Raw genomic sequence first — 24,733 nt, 5'->3', positions numbered from 1 at the left:
ATTCAAAGCTCTGCAGACAGCCAATGCAAAAGTTATGAACTGCTTACAACTCTATTTTTGATGCCTTCAGTGGGACTCAGATGGTCAGAGGTCTTGTACTAGTTCCCTGCACAGCAGTGATATCACCGAGTACTTGTCACTTGATACACTTTAAGAAGTGTGCAGGCTAGCCTTGAAGCAGTGAGCATGTAGTGCATGGCATGGATCCAAACCATCTCATGGAACACTGAATGCCAATCAAAACACTGAAAAAATTCCTTGATTTTCCCCCTCTTACATTTAATACAGATAACCAGTACATATTTCACAAAGTTTTACTCTAAATCAGCATCAGGTTAAATTTTCTAAAATGACTAAAATGGGAGGGGTGGTAGCTCTTATTTGGAGTACTTACTTGTACTGATATTGTCAGACTTGCTGCTTTTGGGAGCTGGCCTCTCACACTGTGTGCCTGACCAGTTGGCTGAGCATCTAAAAGATCCAATTAAGATGGTAGAATTAATTAGACATCAGCTGTTAACACACTAACCTATTAAAGAGACCACCAGTACCTTCTAAAGAGATGAACAAGTAACTGTGATTCTACAAAAATCAACAAGCATCACAGAAAGGAGTTATCAGTACTCTACTGTGGTGCTTACAACACTTAGAGTAAGGTTTTAGTTCAAAACTACAGCTTCAGATCCTATTACTATCACCACAATTTGATTCCAGAGTCCCTTTCTAAAATTATTAGATAATAAAACAATAACCAATGGTGTATTAATGCATCTTATACCAATTACAACTATGCAATAATGAAGGAGAATGTGAGCTGGATCCATGCACAGCCAGCTTAGTCTAGCAGTGTTTATCTGTATTACTGTTTTAGGGTCAACTTTAATCTAGAAGCTCTAAAAATGAATTCTAAATACCAAAAAGCTTGTCTATGACCAGCCAGCTATCTACATTCTCCCAGTAACTTCCAGTATCTGCACTCATTGACTCGTCCTCCATTGCACTGAATAATGAAAGGTTTACACAGAACCTGACTGTAATAATTTACTCACACAATTAAAACCAATCTTTGAGTGATATTCACAGGTTTACTGAAGTTGTCCTTCTTTTTCTTTTTGCATTTGAATGTATACCCCAAAATTCTATGACTTAACACTTCATACTTTAACATTTTTAACCATTTAAGTACATACATATTTATAGAAATATACACGTGTGTGTGTGAGTTAAACACAAAAAGCTGTGGATCTGAAGGGACTGCAGCATCTCTGCTGATTTCAGAGGTCCTCAAATACTGCTAATATTAAGAATGAGCCAGGTGTTGGATGAGCACAAAGATATTCTGCTGTAATTTCCTTGTGTGAATATCAATATGCAAATATTCTTCAGTTGAGAAGTTGCTCCCTATGCATATAAAAAAAAAAATAACACATGAGGAGTCCATGCACGCATTCTCAGCAAATCCATCAGAAACTGAAACAAACACCTGAATGAAATCCAATTGCTTATTCATCTGGCTGCAAGCATGATTAAGTTTACTACAGAGCCTGAAACTCTACTTGTGGAAACAGCAGGAAGCAGTCACTTTTCATCTGCCACTGTTGCATATTGCAAAGTGACTCATATTTTTCTAAGTATTTTTGTATTATTTATGAGTTTCTTGAGCTGTCTTTAGGAAAATGCAATAGAGCAATACTTTGCCATGCAGTTCTAAGAACAACTGTTATCTAATACCTTTCTTAGGATTAAACAAATTGCCAAGTTTGGAGCTGGACATGCACAACGAATAACATTGTTCTATGATACAAAAAGGTTTGCAAAGGTACAAAACATTCCAGATAAGTATTGTGGAATTGTTAAGAAGAGTCACGGCCAGCTTTGCTAGTGATGCTTCTCATCCTCCTCTGTCTTTGCAGATCACAGCAGAAGAAAGGCTAATTTCTCTATTTGCTCTTAAGCCTCCTCGAGCATGATTCAACATCCAGACAAATCCCTCTACTGGATTTCATATTAAGTCTGAATGGTCTTTGGATCTAATTTCTTATTGCTTTCTTTTCTTAGTAGGATATCTTATGCACTTAGCTCAAACTCCACAGAGATAAACAATGCACAGATGGTTGTTAAAAACCATGCTCATTAATTGATAGTTGGTTTAAAAATGTTCCTACATAGATTACTTACATTATGATTTAAAAAGTTCTTTTACTTATTTAAATAGAAAACATCCTTACATTTCTTCTCAGTGAATAAAACTCCACAGTTGCTACTTAATTACAGAGAATATGTTTCACAATAACATATTTTAAAACTGAAGACAGTTGGCATTCTCACTCCAGACCATCTCCATTTTAGCTCATTCCAAGTCACAAAAATAACATGATTTCAGTATTTTAAAGGACACATCTGTTCCATTTCTTTTATAGATCCTATGAAATAGAAGAAATTACTTTGATAGCTTACCTTACTAAGATACAATTTAATATCTAAGGAACTATTTCCCCCCCCCAAAGTTTGCCATTTAATGTACAGCTGCAAAGAAAGAATCTCCATACTTGTAGAAAGACACCATAAATCTTTATACTTTTTTTTTTTTATTCTAAATGGAATCAAACTGTAGGTATGTGACAACCATGAAATAAAGTCTTTATATTTCTCACTAGAGCTTTGGCATCACTGCTTTTGGAAATTCAGCTGGTGTGATCAAAGCCTGTTAAGAGAGACAGTTTTCACATAATGCTTCACTATGGAAAGGGAAATAATTCATTAGTTAGACATACCTTGACTTTGTACCTAAATCCTTCAACTGAAAATTCTGCTGCATAAGAGAATCATTACTGCAAACCTGCCTTAAAACACTTAAAAGAATATAACATAGTGAGAGAGAAGAAGATTCACCACTGAAATGTACAAGTATGAGCTTATGAGGAAATGGTGCATACTATCGATGCTCCCCAAAATCTTACAACAGATATCACACCACAACAGCTGGTGAAGAAAAAAAATCCTACAGCTCTCTGTATAGCAAACAGAGGAACAAATTAAGGCGGGAGGTAGTTCTTTATGTATCTTGGCATTTTAATTGCAAAAGCCAGCAATATTGAAACACTTCTGATACATTTAATAAAAGTCTCATAAAATCATGACAGCTAGTTGCCACTTCAATTTCATTTTCCAAATGCTTGCTGTCACCAATAAACTTCAATGGGACTGAAGCTGACAGGACGGCAATCATTTCCTTCTGTCCTTCCTCCACAGAGGTAAAACAATTGCCCCCTGGGGTCTGGGAATATAGTGAAGTATCTTCTTGGGCAGAACAGAAAAACAAATGAAGTCCAGAGAAAAGTGTGTTACTAGGAAGGGAATGTGACGCAGAGAATTAGCCAGAAGAAGACATGTGAATAAAGACAGAGCTGGGACACAGAAAACAGTTAATGCAGGAACATGGGGAAAACATACAGTTCTCAACTCTTTTACTAGTCTTCAGGTACAGTAGACAAAAGCTGCTCTTATTAACACCAGACAACTTTCTGATACTAGACTTTTCCGATTTTTAAACTCAGAATGCTTGGTATCAAGCATGGGAATTGATTTCTGCTTTAATCTGCAGAATTTTGTACCTTCCCAAATCATTAGGTTCTGCAGCACTGCCAATACTTTCACGTTCAGAGAGATGAGATTTGCAGTACAGGCAAAAAAAAAAAAAAGGTATTAATAAAGTAAAATTGCATAAAGCCACTGGTTTCATTGAAGACTCCCATGTTATCAAGAACTGTAGAGAAAGATAGTGATGACACCCAATGTAGGCTATACAGAGAAACTCGAAACAGCGGGGAGCTCGACAGCAAAGGAGAGAATGTACTCAGCCAAGTGGTGCAAGGTACTACAGGTGAAAATCCCCAGTCCCCCATGGAATCAGCGAATAGATTAAAGAGCAATAACATCCTAGACAATGCCAATGTAATTCCTCAAAGTTAATGTGATAAACAAAGGTTGCACATGGCCTGCTGCCAGAGTCATTAATGAAAGTATGCTACAGCTCTCTGTTACAGTCTAGGTCAACATTTAGAAAGAGGTGGCTGTTTGGGAAACATACAGTCTGAGAAAAATAGAGCATATGCAATAGGAGTTTTTATGCAAAAGAAGTATTATTAGAGAGATGTTTTAAAAACTCTACACTGAAGTTGTATAGGCATCCCCATTTATAATGGGAATCATTTGGAATTCAAATGTTTACACTTCAGAGTCTGTTCTTTACAGAATCTACTTGTGAAAGAAAACATCTCTTTCCCCTATCTACAACCCTTATAGGTCAGTGCACTGAAAGGCACTTGACCAGAAGGAACCATTTGACTATGAAATGTCTGGACAAACAGAAGATAGTAAAGAGGTAAAATTTGAGACACTGTGGATTTTTTCCCTTTTTTTTTTTTTTTTTTGGTCATAAAATTATAATATAGAAGGCATAATATACAGTTAAGCATATTTTTGTGGGAACTGCTTTCCAACTCAACATGCTCATGTGTAGCAAAAAAACATGACAGAGAGCGGCACTAAAAGATTAATATTAGAAGTACAACAGAATCATTGAAACAGTCTTTACAACATAGAGGTTGATAAGGAATTGAGAATGTTTCTTACTTAAAAAACTAATATAGTAATTTTCTAACTTTGCTTTCCTTTTTGGTCAAGGTATAGATAGTACATGCTAATGAAAGTATCCAGCTCCCTGCTGTAAGGACAGATTATTATTCCACTGGAAAATATCATTAATATTACAAATACTTGTAAGATGAGAGCAGAGAACATCTGGATTATAGTTATTTACTATTTGTATTAAAATGCATTGAAAGACAAAAATGGAAATAATTCCCATTTTTTCCCAAACTATGGGATAATTTAGAATGAAAAAAATCCTTGCACTAAGGTAAATCACGAAATTATTCCTTATTAAAAAAAGAAAAAATGGCAATGCTTTTGAAATGAAGGCATTCTTTACACAGAGAGATGGTATTATTGAGTTATACTCACAGACTAACTCTCAAATAACATTTCCATAACTATTTTATGTAAAAATAGATCACATTTTAGTATATTGGTCACTTGGTATCCCTTACAACGGACACAAAGTGAAGGTTGATACAGAAATACAGATTACCTTGCCATTTTAACAGTTAAGAATAGAAACACTGCCTAATCCAAAGGTAGGCAGAAAATTACTTTTGAGTAACACAAGCAATCATAAATTTGATTATAACATACATGAAAAATGTGACCTTAATAAATTTAATTTTTGCATGATACTAAAACACACGAATTGTGCATTGTATTCACTGTCCAGGAACAAACCTTGAGATGCATATTAGCCTCTGTTATCCCAAGGTAAGAAATTAGCAATTTGTGTACAATACATATGCTACACATTTTAAATTTAATAATATGGACCTACTATATAAACATTAAGTGTGTTTAGATTACTGCTACTTCAATTGAAAGTGCAAAAATTGCAAAAGGAAAAGAATAGACTGATATGGTAAAAATATTAAAACAATGAGAAATGACTTGATCAATAGACACATGACAAATCATGGTTTTCTCTCCTTCTTACAGAAGTAAATGAGCAGTGATGCACAGCAGCAGAACAACTGAAATCTCATAGACAAAGGTCAGTTGCATTACAATGTAACTGCTAAATGGCCAATGAAGGATACACACACTCCTCCTTTCCAACAGCTTGTCATTTCTTTATCAAGCACTTCTCAAACATGTGTTCACATTCAGACTTTTAAATTAATGCTAATTTATAATAAAAACTGGATGAAAAGTCTTCTATATTCTAAAGTTACAGCCTATAGATTATTTTCAAATTCAAGACATTTATAATACATATTTTTTTTGGTTGAAAATGAAAGCTCTCAAAGAGCTAGCATACACTGAAATTCCCCTTGTAATTATAATTAGATAGCTCATTAAATATATCCTCAGAAAGCATATGGAAAACATTTATTGCAAGGTATTTTATAAATTTTTCTGCTCTATGATTTATACTGTCTATCATGGTTAAATCGTTTTCTCTTAGGCCGTCATCTTGATGCCATAATTGCTCCATGCTGCAGTAGCGTTTTCTACTCAGCCTTCAGAAAATGCCAGTTGAGAGACTTCACAGATGTCTTTCTTGTCCACAACCACATTATGGGTATACCTTAACCCTTTTTGATCAGAGCTCTGTTACAGTTTTACATTTACTTATGCGCACACATGAACTTACAGTGCTTCTACAAGTTATACACAAACTGCTCACATTTGAAGTCTTTTCAATAGGAACGGAAAATCAAGAGAGGTACAGCATCACAAATATTTTGGATGGAAAAGCAATCTGTATTTCTACAGAACATGAGCTAGATGGAAGGTACTCTGGTAGAGGAGCTCACTCAGATTTGCATACAATGTACCCATGCAGGCGTGCACGCACACACGCACTCACATGCATGCACGCACACATATAGATAATGAAAATAAAGTTGGTGAAATAGCTCATTCATTAAGTTCCTGCAGAAAGTATTTATTTTGCTGTCTCAGTATCATCACTTCAAGCTTCTTGTCCTTGTTTATGAAAAAAATGTATTTTTTTCCTCTCCCTATTTTTTCACTACTGTTTTTAACATATTACTCTCACAAAACTCTCATTTTAGAAATGAAGTCATTTCTTCTTTCTCCATCCTTCACTTGTCAGATTCTTCTGCTACCATAGTTTTGCTTTCCTTCAAGCTCCTCTATGGCATGAGCCTTTTAATTAATTTGAAAGATCACTGATTTCTCTACAAAATTTGCTCTCAAAGTCACAGATCCACTTACTGTAAGCAATTAAAGTGTCTAGGATGACTTATTCTTCATTGTAGAAGAAACAGTATTCTAGTCCAGAAATACAACACAACCTAAAGGTCTGTGAAGTGTCAACACTTCTAACCAAGGCAACTAATTTAACACTGTGAATAGTCCTCTGAATTTCTGTCTTATGGACTAACACCTAGAAAATATGGGCTCTGAAGTTAAGATGCACATACAGTAGTAAAAGAAGGAAAATTGACTACCATCTTATTTAGACAGCATAACAATATAATCTTACTGTTGTCACATTAAATTCAGGGTCATTCAAAAGTCTATTAAGGCATTTATAAGCTCTTTCCATTCATATGGATGTTGAAAAGGATCAATAGAATTTGTTGGTTTTTTTTTGTCAGGTTTGACTGTAAACTGCAGAAAAAATACAAATGACAGTTCATACAATAAATGGGAAAAAAAAATTCTTGATTATCTCTCATCTGCATCTGATCTCAAGTTCATTCTTTCTTCAATTGATTAAGTTAAAAGAGCAATTCCAACATATCTCACAATCTCCTTGTGTTATACATGTCCTCTTTCCCTCCTCCTCACCCCCATATACCATTACAGGGTAGTACAGAAGATATCTTTAAATGAACAATATGTAAAAGCTACAAAAGCAGTAACTACAATACAAGATCATGCCAGTACAGGACAACCACAGCAGTGAAATTTTCAGAAAGTCAATGCCTCAAATTTTATCATTTTGATATGAAATTCTCTTTCAACTTTCACTATTGAGCAGGAAGGAAAATAATACAGAAAAATAAATAATAAAGAAAAATAATGTTAATAATTCATAATTTAGATTGGGCAGGATTTTACATCCAAAAATCAAAACAGCCTATGCAACTTGGTAGAGCATTGACTAAAGCTGGAGACCAACTCCACAAATTCTTTCTTTTCTGGAGTTTGATGTATAGTCAAGTTAAGGTCTTAATACATTCCGAAACTTGTTCAGTGGAAAGTACAAGTCTTTTCCCACGTGCACCTGATATTTATTGGATTCAAAGTTCAAAAGCCTTGAAATAAGAAGATTCCTGGGAAAAAAAAAAAATCAACCCTTGCAGCAAAGATTGGTAAAAGGAGAGTAAGTTCATATAGGAATTTCTACATAATTATTTCTATGGGATTGCGCTTAAGAATGGATAAATCTTATTCTCTCTAGTATTTACTGAATGATAATAGGGGCTTTATTATGCATAAAGTTTGCTTTCTCAACTGATTTATCTGAATTCAGATAAAAGCAGCTACTTCCAATTTCTTCCTTCTAGAAATCATCCACCCTTGACTAGTTAAGAAAAATGTAAACCCTTAACTGTCTCTTAGAGATCAGGTAGATGTCACACAGTGTGACCAGCAATGCATGCTCAATGGGTACATTATCTTCTCTAATAATGGAGCAGAACTAATAGAAAAAGGCTTTGAGATTGCTGTTCCATGGCGCAATGACTCTAGTGAAGTATGGGACTGTTTCATTCCTTCCTGAAGTCTTCTACTTGACTATACAAGGTTGGTAAAATTATAAACAAGCTTCAATTTAAAGCTAATTTGTGTCACAAAAAGAAGATACAGAAAACAACCAAGTGAGAACTGTGGCTGGGAAGGACTGAGACACATGGAATTACAATTCTCTATGTCTCTATCAAGCAACTTGTTCATTTGGCATCTGACCACACACAGAACCACTGACGAGGTTAAAATGCATGTTATCAACACAAAGACTAAGAGATTTAAATATGATTTAATATCTCTCTAAAAAACCAAACAACTATTTTAGACACCAAATATAGTTAAACTAGATCAAAAGGTCGAGAGAATGGGCAATGTCACAAACAAATGTCAATGCTGTTCAGGAAGATCCTAATTCAAATAACTGTTTAAATTCTACTGTTGTATCTCTGACAGATTTGACTACAGTTGAAAGATAAAGTAACCCTTGTTGGCAATAAAAATTAGTATTAAAAATAATTATATATCCTTCATTCTTATCTATGAAAATCCATTTAACAAAAAGTAAAACTTTTATCTTTTAAGTGGTTAACGCATTCTTAACAATTATAGGAGTGATTCTCCATGCTTTATTTTCAGATTATTTTATCTATTAAAACACTTCACAATAAATCCTGGACTGTTACCTTCTCGAGAGCTCAGGTATGGTCTTCAATATTTTGGAAAAAAAAGGAGGAATTGTATTTGCATTACATGACCTTACAAGCAGCAACATGTTTTTCTTTGAGCTATATTATTGTTAAAACCCAAGTATGATATAGAAAAGTAGAAACTGTCCAATGAATGCTCACCAAAAGACCACTCCACATTCTTCAAAATTTTAATTTGTGGTGGACAGAACTCTACTTTCTAATGGATTTATGGTAGCTCTAGTTGGAGTTTCATTGCATGAAAAACACTGGCAAAGGATTTTTGATTGTCCTATTTAAAAAAAATCAGATTATTCACCATAAGTTGGTCGCTCGCACTACTACCTATTATACAACGATACCAATTCTTACATTGCTTTCTGGGTTCATAGGGCTGTTTATTTCCTGATGGGGATTAAATATTTCCCTTGAATAGACGTCCAATCCTTCAGCAAAAAACAGCACACAAATGTATCTCCTTCATGCATTTTTTTATCAGAGAAAAGTTATAACAAAGCTTAAACATTTCTGCTTAAGAGGTGCTATTTTACACTGTATTTTTATAAAGTTTACAAAGTGACTTATGAATACAGGCTAAACTCTTCAAATGGTAGCTAAACAGCTCCTCTATTTCTTTCCCTATAGAGATAAGAAATAATAAGTTGGTTTTAGGCTACAGAACATATGCAATGTCACTATTTGCTAAACTTTATGCTGTGTAGGATTAAGTTGGTAAAATGTCTCAAAATGTGAACGGTAAAAGCCATGAAGCATTTCCAGTATTTTTTATATACTTACTAAAAATAAAGCTTATTTTTTTTCCCTCTAATGACATGGACAGTCCAACAGTATGTTTAAATATACTCGTAAGTGCAACTATCAAAGGGTAAGTGTGCATTACAAAAACGAGCACCCAGATTATGTATATACTGTGAAATGTACGTGAACGTGCATGACTTGAACCAATGAACTGTGGCCTGAAATGATGTCACAGAATGTGCAGCATTAAGTGGAAGGTTAAACCTACTTGCATCTCGGTTCATTAAACGCAGTTAAAGTGCAAATTCCCTCATTCTGACAGTAGTAATCACAAAGGTTCACTTTCTGGTCACAGCGCTGACTTTTAAACCCCACAGAGCATCTGCAGAATTTCAGTAAAATAGACCTATATAAATATTCTGCCTTTTGCTGAACAAATTTTAAATGCATTACATTTAATGATGGCAAGACACGCACACATACACAGGCACACACTCACAGATACAAATAAATCGTTTTTTTTTTTTTTTTTTTTTCCTGGAAATATCTAATATAACTACACTGATAAGTTTTCTCTTCAAAGTTTTTCAAGCATTTAAAAAAAATGAGCCTATACAAACTTATGCGTTCATGTGTTCAGTATTTCTGTCAACTGTACTACACAATCGTACTACACTACTGATTGATCAATACGAGGCAATTCAAAGGCCTTCAAAATTTCAGCCTTCTTAGCATTATTAACTGTGTTGGCATATGCTGCAGCTCTCATGCACTGTAAAGCCATACACAAATTGATGCTTGAAACTTGTTTTCCTTGAAACACAATGGCATTCCATATGAATTTGAAAAAGAATAAGCCAGTTTAATTGAGAAAAAGAAAGTAACAATTGCAAGCTTCCAAATTAGCCATAATAATAATAGACAAAGTAGCTTAAAACTGAAGAGGCAATGCAGTATAGAACTGCATTCCACTGTCTCTAACCACAAAGCTTCAAACATTTCTTGTCAACCTTCCAATAGTACAACCCCTATGTTTTTGTCCCTTTGCATAGTCAGTTCCTTGGGAAACTGAATACAATCAACACCATCTGTAAGTCTATCCACCTCACACATGTCAGAAAGGTAGGGGTGGCTGCACACGTATTCACAACGTTGCTTCAATATTATATCCCTTTGGACAATTATTTATGTCATCCTGGGAATGAGACACTTGAGTCTAATTCCAACATCTAATACTCTCCTGGTGAATACTCTGATCTTCATTAAGAAATGGAAGATTATTCCACAGCAAAGCTCTTCTGCAATGCAGAAAATGTTGGATGACTTACTAAGCAAATGTGAAAAAACAACCCATCACTCAACCAACTAACAGTACACCACAAAAACAAGAACGTGACTTCAGTAGCTCACTGTAACTGAGAGCAGGAAAAAATTCAATTTTTGCTACAATGACTCCTTCTGCATTTAATGTTTATCAGGTGAACAAGAAGATATACAATAGCTCTCAAGAAAGGTCCAGAATGTAGGGTTTTCTGCCTCTTAAGAGAGTACTTAACAGTCTAAAATACAAAATCACATTTCCTTTGGTATTTGTTATCTGGGCTTAGGAAAAGTATCTTGAATTATTTTCTCAACATTGTTGTATTTCTCCAGGAGGAAGAGAGGTATCTCATCCTAGAACAGCCAAGCTCCTAAGGGTATTGTAAAAGTTAGGGCTGAAACAAGAGGTACAAGAGCACGTCCTTAGACACACAGAGGAAATAATCACTGACATTATTCTTCCTGTTCTCTAGCTATTAGTTTCCCTACAGAAATGCCTTGTCATCACCTCTGACCATCTCTATAGAAGACTTAATGCACCTTCGAGAAGCAGCAACAGGCAACCATCCTGTACAACAGATTCCATTCCCACACACCTGTGGTGAGCTTTAGAACTGGCCTGAAATTATTAAAATTCTCAGGAGAAGCATCTTTGTGTCTAAATACATTCACAATATAGATCTAAGGTGTACCTTTTAATCCACATATTTCAAAAAGGTAGACAAAATATCAGCTTACGTCATTAACCAGATAAAGTACTAAATGTTGTGACTGCAACTGGAATATTTTACTTTCTAAATAAACCAGAAATACAGATACATTCATAGAAACTTGGCAGGGAGAGATGTGAATGGTCTCCATGGATACTCACAGACAGACAGGTACGTTTGTGTCGGGGTCCAGCTGGCATGTACCACCATTGTAGCAGTAGCCATCACATAACTGACACGTGGAGGCAATCTTTCCGTTAGTGCAACTGCCATAGTTAAAACAAGATTAAAAAAAAAAAGAAAAAAGCAATCACTATTTAATAAACCTAGTGAACCACATTATAACGGTACATATATTAAAACACTGATTTTATGATATGTACAAGATATATGGACTGCAAGAATTCTAGGTTTTCAACTTGTAATGCGAGCTTTTTATGCAAATATTTTATTTTTTCTTCTATAAAATAAATGATTATTATATATAATAATTACTCAGAAATACAGCAGCACATCCAAATGTCTATGCTTTCATTTACGTACAATATGACTTTTCCATCGTCACAGATACTACAGAAAGAAATTTCAATAGTAAAGGTAGATTGTTTATTAATTATTTGAGACTTTTTCTTCTTTTCCATTTGAAGACCACTCAGCTTCCTCTGCATTATGCTTCCTTCAGCAAACAGTACTCCAAAAATTGTTTTAAGGAGTCCAGAGCCACTGGGTTAACCCAGACTCACTACCTGAACACTCAAAGGCACTGTTCTGATGTGATCATTTCAAGGGTTGCTTATTAACAGATTTAAAATCAACTACAGTATAATGGCTACAGATACATAATTTTGAACACAGTCCCCCTTTCCCAACGCACATGCTTACTTGCATACTATGTCATTAGTATCCTTGTTTATTACGCAGTGTCCCCCGTGACATCTTATACACTTGTCCACTTCACATTTTGGACCTTCAAATCGTACTGGACAGACACATTCTACGCTTCCATCATCAGAAATAGTACATGATTCAGAATTCACACAATAATGGTGGCAAACATCTGCAAGTAACATGAAAGCTAGTTAAAAAGGTAGTGAGGAGTATTATTTCATATATTAAAAAACAATAGCTTAATTTTCTTTCTGTTGAAAAGTAGAATCATGAAAACCAAATGGCGAAGAACACTGGAACTACCAATCAAGAGTCTCCCCAACAGATAAGCAATATATTGCTAACATGAAGTAAAACAGATGTATAAGCTCATAAGAAGTTTCCTTCTCCTTCTAGATGTCCAACCATTTAGGGCATCATCATATGTGGTACAAAGACTACTGGTGACAAAAGCAGAGATATATTAAGTATATTTAATGGGATAGTAGCTGTATAGAAGTCTCCTGATAAATTCACATTACCATTACAGGCATTATGCTAAACTGAAGTGACATTAAAATAATTAACTTTGATTTTCATTTCTCCTCATATAAAATTTCATGAAGTTCTAACAATAACACGTAACAACGTGATGATCCATAAGTTCTACAAAACCCTATATACATGCTTATCTTTGTAGGCTGTGCAAGACTCCATTGTTTCAAAGTCAGCAGGACTGAGACTTCAAGTTGTGAATTCTTTATAACTATTTAGAAGTTCTAGTAACAACTTCATTTTTATTTCTCTTTTTTAAATACACCATGTCAAGTTATAATGGCATATTAACATTATGGTTCATTTTTATTTATGTAGTACTGACAACTTTCGTTTTACCAAACAGTTTCATTTGAAGTTTCTCATTTCACTGGGCCAAATCTCCCCATTTCTCTGTTCCTAATACTTTCTCCTGTTCTGTGCAGTTAAAATTGTTGTGCAAATTACTTAGCATATACAAGACTGCTGGATTATGACGGCATGTCATATGAGGGCATCTCATAAAGCAAGAAATATCCTTGTTTGCCATTCCAAGAAGCTTTCAGTGTCTGCCACGTCAGTTTTGCTGACAATTTTGGGAAGAGTTCTGATAGAGGACAAAGCCATTTCACTCAACTGCTGGCAGAGTTATTTCTCTTTATTATCTGTATGTCTCCACCTACTTCAGAAGACAGTAGACCAACCAAAGGCCTAAAAGACATAAAGAGCAGTAAAAGTAATCCCTTGTGTGTATTGTTCTCTGATTCCAGGTGAAGGATAACAAAACAAAAACTACTGTAGCTTGAAAGCAAAGAGTAAGAGACATTTTAAGAGAAAAGCACTGTAGAGGGAAAGTTTTGTATATATATTAGGACAGGAAGCCCTAAAATCTGGAAGTAGGAAGTTTGTACTTTAAAGCATCTTCAAGCTTCTGATAGATTCTGCTAGCTCCACAATATGAATACTGAATTAGATCAAAATAACAAAAATAATTCTTTTTTTTTTTTTTTTTTTTTCCTTAAAGAATGGAATTTGAGTTTCGGTGAATGTAACAGCTGATGCAATCGCTCTATCCACTTTGAGTTATTCTAAATGATGGAAACGTCTTTTTTTTTTTTTTTTTTTTTGGCTGTAAGGGCTTTAAATGATACAAGAAATGAACTTTCACTACTCTGTATTTCTTATTTTATGAATTTAAAATAGGCAATTATATTCAAATACATGTGTATATAACAATATGTACAAAGTTAGTGGAATTTTATGTAAATCCATTCACTTCAGTTTATTTCACCAGTGCCATAGGCGTGACATGAAACACACATTTTGGTTATCAGCCCTTATATGAACTAATCATAGGGGAAACTCTGCACTGGGTCATTGGAGAATATAAATATGAGGAAAATAAGGTCTTTGCAATCTGGCAGTACCGCAAGCAAATGCCTTCTCTCTAACATAAGAACACTAATAATATTTTCAACTCGAGAGCATGAGTCAAATATCTATGCACATCCACGTATCTTTTGCATAAAAAATTGTTTCAATGATATCATTGAAAAACCAAATAAGATACAGCAGAGGCAACCAATCTTTGTAATAAACTTGTCTAAATGTATTTCATTATGCCTACAAAGTCATTATGTTAAATGTAGGAAAAAATCATACATATGTTTGATAAAGCAAAAAAATAACTGTGACCTAGCTATGAATTTATACATCCACTGCTAGCTATAAACTCATACAGTTTCATAGAACTGCCATTGGCCACAAAAATATTATTCTGTAAGATTGTAAGACTCTTTGACCTAAAAGTACTAATGTTTAAATAAATAAAAGTTTTATTTTGTATTTTATAATGTTTGAGTGTCTTCGTATCATGCCGTCTTTCCAAAGTAGCAGTAGACAATCCAAATCTGATAATGAGCACTGTTTAAAAAGGACCTCTAAATTTACATTTAAATTGATTCTTTAGAAAAAAAAAAAAAGGTAAAAGGAAAAAGCTTTCGGGAAAAAAAAAAAAACAAACCTAAAACTACGTTTGCAGAAGCATTCAACTAGAAACAATTTGTTTGGTTTTGGGTAAGCCTCAAGTAAATATTTTTTCTTAATCTGTGTGTCTGTCTGGGCATGATTTATGTACTATACTGTTTTGAAATACCCTATTGTTCTTGCAGACAGTTATTTGTGGATCCATGCAGTTTGTTTAATATCAAGTGGGAGAGAATCACAATTACTGCTGGTTTCCCATTCAAAGGTTTCAATTTATTTCATAGTCTCCCAACTGGAAACACATTCATTTTACTTCAGTGCAAATCCTATTTAAAGACACACACTAACCCTTTTCCTATTTGACAGCCATATCACTAAAACTAAGCACTTCTTGTATCCAACAGATGATTCCAAAACAGACCTTTTTAACAGTTAATACCCCTTCAATTTTGTCCAATATTACTCTTTTCAGTGAACTATGTAAAAGAAAAAAAAAGGAAGATGATGGTTTTCACATTGAATGCTCTATTCTATAACAGGCACTACAACAGTCCTCTGTCTCAGTGTTTGAGTTAAAGGAAAGCAGGAGGAGAGAAAAGGAGAATTTTGAAAAATAGAAACAAAATTGAATTTAGAAAATTAATACATCTTAAGTCAGGGATGCCAGTAACTAGCTGCTTGTTAGAGCACTAATGACTTTCCTTAGGCATGGAAACCTTTGGAAAACAGTACCTCAGTAAGACGAGACTGATGATGGGTCAGTAAAATGAAAAAGCATGGAGAAATTCAGATGCAGAGAACAGAACTAACTTGAGCCCTGAGAACTAAGGCATCAAAATCTTTATTTTCAATATTACGAGGCAGAAACCACACTGAAGGTGATTTTGGATTGAGTCAGATAGAGGAACAAAACTCAAAGCAGCACTAGCAATATGCTGCTTACTGGGTTTAGAAATAAAAGGGAAAGAGAGCAGTTGGAGACACAAGAGTCAGCTTTCTGTGAAGTTAAAGGATAACAGAAACATTCTTTAACCAACTAGGAATTCTACCAGCAATATAAAAAGCAATGATCTGATTTATGAAGTCAGATGTTGGGTACATTTAGTAGGATTTTTTCATGAAAATACGAGAATAATTTCTAAAAAAGCTCTTTCTTCTCATATATGTCTAAAAGGGTATTGCAAGTGTGTTCAAAGGTCCTTTCAATATGTAAGGTCCCATTTTCTCAGAAGAACAATTTTGGAGTTAAATTTATCAGTCTGTGCAATAGGAAAACAACCTGATTCACGTTAAACTTGTACTATACAGAACTTCCACTATAATTTCAGATTTTCTAGTTTGTGAAGATTACTTACAGTACTGACATCTGTCTCCTGTATACTCAGGCAAGCAGCTGCAAAAGGGCTGATTTCCAGCAGTGACACTGCAGGTTCCTCCATTTTGGCAAAAATGATGGCAGACTGTCTGATTGCAGTTTGGTCCTGTAAAACCCAGTGCACAATTGCAGGTGGGCCTCCCTATTAAAAAAAGAAAACTACTTTATGATAAAAGTAAATAAAAATTGAAATAATAATGATTAAAGATAAATACACATCATAAGAGCAATATGTTTCAACGCATGAGTCAATACTGTAACTTAAGGACAGCTGTTTCTAACAGACCAAAGATGCACCAAATGTCCAATATGCAATGAAAAGTAGTGAAGGGGTAAAAAAAAAAAAAAAAAAAAGTATAAAATGAACCCCTATTCTACAGTAGTCTTAAGTGGTTCTACAACAGCATTTAAGCTCTGATGCATTTTCCTCCTATGATTTTAACCTATTTCAATTTTCTCTTTTTTTCTCCCCTTATCTATATTTCATGCCTTTGAGATTTATAGCTTTGTTTCAACTTCACTGTTTTATTAAACTATTCCACTTCTCACTGAATTTTTAAGGCTTATCTTCTCTAAAACAACTTTCTATATCATGTAAATGTCTTTCTATCTCCTGAATGTACTTTTATATCTCATTTGTAATCTCTTTGAGTCAAATGATTTGATGTGTCCAGCTAGCCATTTTCCTTCTCAATTCCTAATAATCCAGTCTCACTTATTTCTTATGAAACTTTTCCTCCAATCTCCCTTCCTTTGCTTCAATTCAGCCTTTTGGGTTTTCTTAAATTTAGACAGAATTGATTGAGTTTAACACTTTTCTCCTTCCTGGATTCCAAGGTGGCTATGGAAAGAAATACAGATTAATCAAAACCTGAGTATACTCCTGGAATTAAGTGGCAGAAAGGACAGTTTATTTGAATCACATGGAACCCAACCTGCTGGCACGTACAACCAAGATCCTAACAGAGTTACTGCAGAGCAAGATTGCTAATGGGCAATGACTAAGAAATGCCATATTGGTGCAAAGAAGACCACGTGCAGGCTAGTAAGAGTCAGACAGTAATTGGGTAACAGGCAGAATTAAAGGAATGTTTCATCAGAAAACCAACACATGAACACACATAAGGCAGAAATCTAAGGTGGGAGAACTGAAATGTCTAGTCTTGAATGAGTATATCAATATCATCAGCTTTGGCAAATTTGGAGAAGAAAGGCAACTAATGGGATATTGTAAGATTAGTATGTGTTTGCTTGATATCTCGTCTTTGTGGTGATGAAATAGGGCTACACATAAAGGAATGTTAAGATCAATCAGTTAACTGCAAAATACACTGCGTGTAAAAGGCAGAAGCCCTTCAGCCTAGAATTGTAGACACAAAAAGCAGACTCTGGGATTTTGTTATTGACTACCCAATCCAGATAGTGGTACAGCTGTGAAATTGGAAGGAGATTAGGGAAAGCCAGATAATGCAGTAATGAGAGACTCCAGTAATCCCTGCATTTACATTTGTACAACTTCACACCAGGAAGCGAGGCAGAAATTATTGGTTAAAATCCTCCTTTACAGAGGGGTGGGATAGAGAGCACACCAGAGAACCTATGCTTGGATTGAGTCTGATCAGTACACTGTATTTAGTTTAAAACATACACAAGAGGCATGATCTTAAGTAGTTAAATGCATTAACATTTAAGGGTCACTTTCCCATAGCAATTTCTTATCTGTGTATTAATCTAATAGCAAATCCCTATCACTGCCTGATTTGCTGAAACATTACGACTTGGTCCTCTGCTTTCAGTATTTTGTCTCATTTTGTGCTTCTTCAGTAATTTTTATACAATCTCTCACACAAATATCCACATCTAATTACAAATTCACATTTGCCTCCTGAAATCTTATCACTTCATCTACACTCTGCAATGTGTGATTCTTTCTCTACTTTATTCTCTATTTAGCTAACTCTCATTAATGTCATATAAACTAAACATTCAATAAACTCAACAATTTTCATTAATTTCCAGTCTACCTTTGTCTTAAAACTATATAATTATTTAGTATCATATTTATTGGTGAATTAATAAGTGCCTTATTATTTAAGAAAACTTATTATTATTTAAGAAAAATAAGTATTTTTCTACTTTCTCAAGAGGCATGCAAAATGATTTCTGTATTATTATTCTTCTCCTTAGTTTGTTTTAGTTTGTTACATCAAACCCTTCACGTAATTCTTCTCTATATTTTCTATTTTAAGCTTTGCTAATTTAAAATGTTTTGCAAATCATCCTAAAGGCCGTGAGATCAGTTAGTCTCTTCCTCTAATGAGTACAGCAGGAACAAAACCATGGACTTAAAATAGCTCCAACTAGTTTAATATACATCAGCCTGGTTATTCATATCTGTCCCCTGTGATCTAAACATTAAATCAAAGATGTTGAACTCAGATATTAGCACAAACTCTTTGCTTTTCCCCATGTATACGCTTGTATTTAAATTTCTGCCCCTGAGTCTGGGGTTTCCTCATCTTTCTCTAAATCCATCTTACAAATGAAATAGTGAAATAAGACAAGTCTGAAATCAGTTTTTAATATTAACGTTGCTCTATTTTTTAAATTGATAGGACAAGGATATTTTCATAGTTTGTAGAAAAGAAATTATTCTATTCTTTGCTAATGTAGCCTTATAAATGTGTCAAATTGTGGACAGTTATATGAAAATTTAATTCAGTATAGCCTAAACACCATTTTTTTTTCCACTCAATTTTATATGACTTTTCATCATATTAATAGTTCATTGCCTATTTATACACAGACTGCTGGCATCTGAAATAATAACAATAACAGTAATGACATTTTCATCTGCCTTATTCTCATAAATTATTTTGGATTTTGGATATGAAATAGTTCCAAGAACAGCTTAATAAAATTGCAGTAGAAAACAATGATAAACACTACGTGCCACAAGTTTTCATACAACAGAATCTAAACAATGATGTAACCAAGATGTCACATCTAGTAGTCTCACATACAGAAACCTTAAGCATTTACACACTGGTAATGAAGTTTCAAGACTAGAGCTGCATAGAGACAGAATAAAGGCTGTCTCTCAATCCCTGACATTTGTCAATTCTGTAGTATTTTTTGTAAAAACAACGTACTGCCTTTTTCTTCAAGAAAATAAACACTATATTTGTCAGCTTTTAAAAATTTTCAAAAAATGAGCTAGTCTAGATGAATGCCTGCACAAAGACATAAGTAATTTATTTCTTCCAGCTGATGGTAAATTCCCTACCAGCAATACGTGCATTCTATTTGTTACATATGAATACACGCAATCTGTTACATTTGCATATTTCTCTTGCTGTCCCTATTAAAGCAATCTGGTACACCAGCCTACTATAAGTAACACTGTGTCCTCTAGAGGGGTTGTCAGCAGTTCGTGGGAATGACAATAATTCATTTCTGTGAGCCATAATTAGCTTTACTGAACCAAAAGTAGTGGAGAGAAGCTGTATTACAGTACATAATTAGAAGCTGAGCTGATTGGGATCCATCCCAATAGATATGCATTCTGTCCATGTCGTGAAAGCAAGGCAGAAAAGAACCATCTAAAAATGCATTACTCTCAAGGCAGGTTGTGATGCCTCCTTTGGATCAGCTGTACACCAGCCCAGGCAGAGAATCCTCCACTGAAACACCCATCCTCTCCCCTCATCCAGTCCCCAATCCTGATTAGAGGTGATATACATGTTCCCCGGGGGCTTACCAGTATGAGACTGCAGGAACTGAACAAACTAAACAATTTCTTCTTTGATAGCATTTTCAGTACACTGTATTGTGTCCCTGTGTTTTATTTATAAAGCAGAACACAAAATAACATCTACATTGTATATAATTTTTTATATTTTTTATTTTAGGGGTGTATTTCATAAATTACACATTTTTACTCACTTCTCTACAAACATCATGATTCTGTGTGGTTAAACTTACCCTTCATAACAAGCATATAGTATATAGTACAAAGATGTGTTTAACTAACTTTGTGTACTAGTTTAATCTAGCCTATATGTTTAAGACATTTAGAAAACTTTCCTCCAACATTTTTACTTCAAACTGTAAGTAAAAAGGAAGTGCATTTATATGATATCTTTTTTTATTCCCTTCCAAATTCCCATTAATTTGGTTTACTGGAAAGTGTTCATTATTATATCCAAACTTTTAATTACATGTCTCAGATGTGTACTTTTAATTAACAGATGACATTTTCTTTGTTCAATTTTTGTAGTTCAATACAACTGTCATAAACTTTTAAATTTTAATTAAAGCTGCCCCAATCTCTAGCTCTATAATGTTCACATAGGAATTTGCCAAACGGCTTAGCAGTAAGTAAACCAACAGTGAATAATCCCTGAATTGCCAGTGGGATTTGTTTAACAAATTAACATTTGTGTGCAGATAATGAGGTTCTACAACTTACCACATCCAGCAAAGATTTAGCACAATCACGTTCTGAAAAAAAACTGAGTAATACTCCATGATTTACTTAATTGGTTATCACTTTCCTATTAAGAATTAGGGAGCGAAGGAGAACAGAATTTACACGTTCAGTGGAACACACACATTAACCAGACACGCATCTCTTATGCTGTGGCATTCTGTTTGTTTCAGAAAACAATGACAGATTTGCTTTCATAGTGTATTTGCCTTGAGCTTTGAGACATAACCCAACAATGAGGAAACTTCCTGACTCCCAGGGAATCCTCACAGCAGCTGGCTAACTTCAGAAGCTCGTTCCCCATGAAGCTCCCCAGCTAAACACCAGCAGCATGCAGCAGAACCAGTTTCCCTCAAGTCAAGAGATGCGCACAACAGCTTGGATGAGCAAAGACCACGTCAGGAAGTCCAGATATTGTCCCAGGCAAATCAAATTCACAGAGGCACTTCACGGAGCCCATTGTGGCAGAACTAATAGACAGCAACTGACTCCTTGAAATGGGGAGAGAGTGGAAATACAGCTGCTAAGTGGTCCCTGTGTACCCTTCCCCATCACCGGCTGTGGCTGCTTCTTCTCACATTGGTGCTAGCCTGAAGGCACATGCTCTGCAGTTCTGCCATGTACATTTATCAACAGGCCCTATACTTCCCAAAGGGCACGTGTGTAGAACGGCACTTGTGGATTGCTTCCACCAATGCTATTTGAGTTGGAAAATATAAGAAATCAATAAGGGCAATCAGGGCTTCTACAAAAGGGAGATTCAAGCAAGCTGCAGTTATCAGCGGTCATTTATATTTTGTGGGTACAATTTGGATAGGCACTTACACAAATACGGATGTTGGAACTTCCAGAGGATAAAGCATCATCATTTTGAACAAAAAAAGAAAAAAAAAAAAAAAAGAAAGAATCAGGGAAAACACAATGCAACTTGATTGCAACAGTTTATCAGCATAGTTTGATGAGCCAATGGTGTAGTGGATCAAAAACTGTATTAGAAAGAACTGGTTGGAAAGGCAGTTGCACAGTAAAATAAATTGATAGTGAGTCAATTTAAAATGTTCATTTTGTACTTTCTGGATACAAAAAAATTCTCTACACAAACACAAATAATCAGTATGTTCTATACCTTTTGCCAATGGACAGGTCAATCTGCTACGACAAAATGAAATCTGGACATAAGATGCTTAAGTTCTACAAACATGAATGAAAAGCAGAGGAATTCCTAGTAATAGAGAACCTTTATATCCCTACATGTTTCAATGTGCAGGAGTAAAGTAACTTGTCCACTAATGAGCCTCATGAACCTGACAAGGCAGATCAGCTCTGCCTCCAAGGCAAAAAATGGTGAGAAGGAAGTGAGTGAATGCTGTTCTGTTCTGTATTTCACACTGCCTGTTGAAATTGTGAATGGCTCGTGCAGCCCTTGCTGCTAAATGTGCGTTGACCCAGTAGCATACTTGGCATGGTGGTTTATCTGACTGGAAAGAAGAAACGGTCATTGCAAAAATACCTGAGGAGTTTTTCTGTGTTAAGGGATTTTTAATATTTTTAATACCTTAATAGCACCCAGTTTAATTTCCCTCTGTAAAAAACATAATGGTTTTAGTATAATATGGATTAGATTAAACTCAGGCAAGGGAGCATCTCATTAATTTGTTAGCTTGTTTCAAGAAGATTTATGATTTGTAGCCTGATATAGGTAAGTAATACATTCTGACAAGTAGGGATTTCTTCCTAGTAGAATATTTACAGAGTCCAGGGACAAGATGTGCAAAGAAGATGAGATCAATTTGAAAAATGTTATCTGGAATGCTGGGTGAAGTCACTTTGATTTAGAAAAAAATATCTTTTTTTCCACATCTTCACATGAAGGTTATGTCATTGGCTTCAAGGCGTGAATGGGAAGTGAACAGAGCACAGCAGAATAACACTCCTATCAGCAGGTATAGCCCAGTAAGAGCCATCAGAACTTTTGACATCATAAGGACGTGGGAGCGAGGTGCTTTCTATGCTCAGCAATGGGATCTGTGACTCTAAGATCCAAGTCTCCATTGCTAATGAGCAGGAATGGTTCTGCGCTGGTCTCAGCTGATAAAAGCTGAGTGTGTTGTGACTAATCGTTGTACAGTACGCTTCTGATGAAGTTAAAGGCTTGAATTCCCACATCAGGCAGTTTAACACTGAAATGTGGACTGGAGTGATATTTATGCTGCTCTCCTAATGGCGTTTTTGGTACAGACACATTGTCTTGTTTGAGACCAAGCAGAAATAAGGCTAACTTCTGCACCTGCAGGCTCTCTGTAGCAGGTGGGGCCACGATTAACAAATCAGCAAAAGTGTATTGTATAATCTTGCTCATATCTCTCACTCACTGGTCACCAAGTCTGCTTCACTAATCATTCCAGCAAGGCAGAGAGATTTCAGAGGTTGGATTTAGTAGGAAAAAAAGTATTAAAAATCCAGGTTATATCATAGCTCTGCTGTGAGCACAGCAACTGTGAGCTGTCTGGTGAAGAACAAGCTGTTGGAAGTATCCAAGCTCAATGGCAGCTGTCAAAAGAAAAGGAAAAATAAAACCCAGAGGTCTCTGCAGGAATCAGAACTGAGCTGAGCACTGGGAGCCAAGTTACTTGTTGTGCCTGTCACCTCAAGAGTATCAATTAAATGCCAGATATGTAAAGATGTGGGAGTAAACATCCCCTCCTCAGATGACAGTGAAGTTCTGCACATCATTTAAATCATCCATGAACGTCTTTCATTCACTTGCATGTCCTCACTAAGCACATATTGATCTCACTGAACTGATACAAATCTCTGCTTATCATTTGTCTCAGTACTTCCATGAGCTATTCGAAGCAGTTTCAAATATAATTCTATCAACTTAAAGTAATTCTGATTTTCTACTATTTAGACATTATTAGTGATATGAACAAAGAAAAACATTATTAACTCTCAAATACTCAGAACTAAAAAACCCTTTGTTTAGCACACACATCAGAAAATCAGAATAGAACCCACTGAAGCCAGCATAGTAAGCTAAGCTGAATTACTGAAGTATATAAGCTAAATTAGTACAGAATTCTAAGAAAAACATTTAGATTTAAGCTCACTTTGTCACAGATACACGATTCTGCATAAACAGGTCCTATGGTCAGGTGCCTGTACTTTCCTTTAGATGTTGGTCACTTCACCACATAGGGGAATAAGATTCAACTCCAACATCTGACAATCTTCCAAGAAGAAAGCAATCAGCAAACTTCTCCTTCAGATGTCCTGCTTTCAATCAAGTATTTAAATGTTCTTTGCAACAGAAAATATAATTTAACTTCTGCTTTCTCACATAGCACTAAATTTTAGAGTACTTCTTAACACACTTTTCCCCTCTCTAGTCCAAGCAGAATTTAATTGCAGTACACAACCTGGAGCAGCCTATATGTTGGGCACAAAGGCCGACTCCTAGATATCCTCATTTTGAGGGTTAGGATAATCTCCCTTAAGATAAGAGATGTGATTTCAAATTCCTTCAAGCAAACAAAGGATTTGAATTCTGATCTGTGAAATCTTCCTGAGAATTAGTGAGGAAAATGCCTACTTTCATTATTCTTTTTAACTCCATGAAGGCATGGGAAAAAAAATGAAGTCGTATCACACTACTTGAAGGAAACTATTCCCAGAA

The 24,733-nt window shown here is 35.1% G+C and overlaps 1 protein-coding gene across 1 annotated transcript in view; it reads right to left on the bottom strand.

The window, feature by feature from the left end:
• LRP1B (LDL receptor related protein 1B) overlaps positions 1-24,733 on the bottom strand; it is a gene marked incomplete at both ends in the record, with an annotated part of 589,444 nt that overhangs the window by 7,265 nt on the left and 557,446 nt on the right. Inside the window, 5 exons of the mRNA XM_079539425.1 lie at positions 395-471; positions 10,045-10,158; positions 11,968-12,072; positions 12,689-12,863; positions 16,549-16,710. Of these exons, the coding sequence (XP_079395551.1) occupies positions 395-471; positions 10,045-10,158; positions 11,968-12,072; positions 12,689-12,863; positions 16,549-16,710 (633 nt within the window). The remainder of the gene's footprint in view (positions 1-394; positions 472-10,044; positions 10,159-11,967; positions 12,073-12,688; positions 12,864-16,548; positions 16,711-24,733) is intronic.

This window comes from Tetrao urogallus, assembly GCF_951394365.1.
Source record: "Tetrao urogallus genome assembly, chromosome: 8".
NCBI classification, from domain to species: domain Eukaryota; kingdom Metazoa; phylum Chordata; class Aves; order Galliformes; family Phasianidae; genus Tetrao; species Tetrao urogallus.
This window is presented reverse-complemented; position numbering and strand designations above follow the sequence as displayed.